Genomic DNA, 477 nt, shown 5'->3' on the forward strand with positions numbered 1-477 from the left:
TAGAAGTAAGGGGGAGATAGAGAGGTAGTCTTTGACCTAGTAGATGATAAGTATGAGATATTTAAAATCCCATTATAATGTACTATATAGGAAAGCTAAACATTAGCATAAAAATAGAAAGGACTGGAATTTCCTGGCTTCCTGTTTCCAGAGTGACGTAGGTTTTTCCTTCGCCCAAATCTGAGACGGGCAACATCTCAGAGGGATGCTTCTTTCCTTCTGTAGGCTTGAGTCAAGAACTCTCAGTCACCTTGATAATATCGGGTTGGATGCCTAAAGCTGCAGGAAAAAAGACCAGAATTTTCAGGAAAATCTTAACTGTATCCAGTAATTAAGATATGGTGGAAGTGAAGTCAATGTTCCGGGAAGTTCTTCCAAAACAAGGGCAATTGTCTGTGGAAGATGTAACCACAATGGTGCTGTGTAAACCCAAACTTTTACCCTTAAAATCTCTGACTCTGGAAAAACTGGAGAAAA

General features: G+C 39.4%; 1 protein-coding gene across 1 annotated transcript; it reads left to right on the forward strand.

Moving 5' to 3' along the window:
* Positions 1-338: 338 nt before the first annotated feature.
* LOC105825552 (BBSome-interacting protein 1) lies at positions 339-476 on the forward strand (the record flags this gene model as incomplete). Its single annotated transcript, XM_012663394.1, has 1 exon — positions 339-476. A coding segment is annotated over exon 1 (138 nt), but the record flags the coding sequence as incomplete, so codon positions are not given.
* Between the last annotated feature and the right edge of the window lies 1 nt (position 477).

This window comes from Propithecus coquereli, unplaced genomic scaffold (genome assembly GCF_000956105.1).
Source record: "Propithecus coquereli isolate 6110/MARCELLA unplaced genomic scaffold, Pcoq_1.0 Scaffold8043, whole genome shotgun sequence".
Taxonomy (NCBI): domain Eukaryota; kingdom Metazoa; phylum Chordata; class Mammalia; order Primates; family Indriidae; genus Propithecus; species Propithecus coquereli.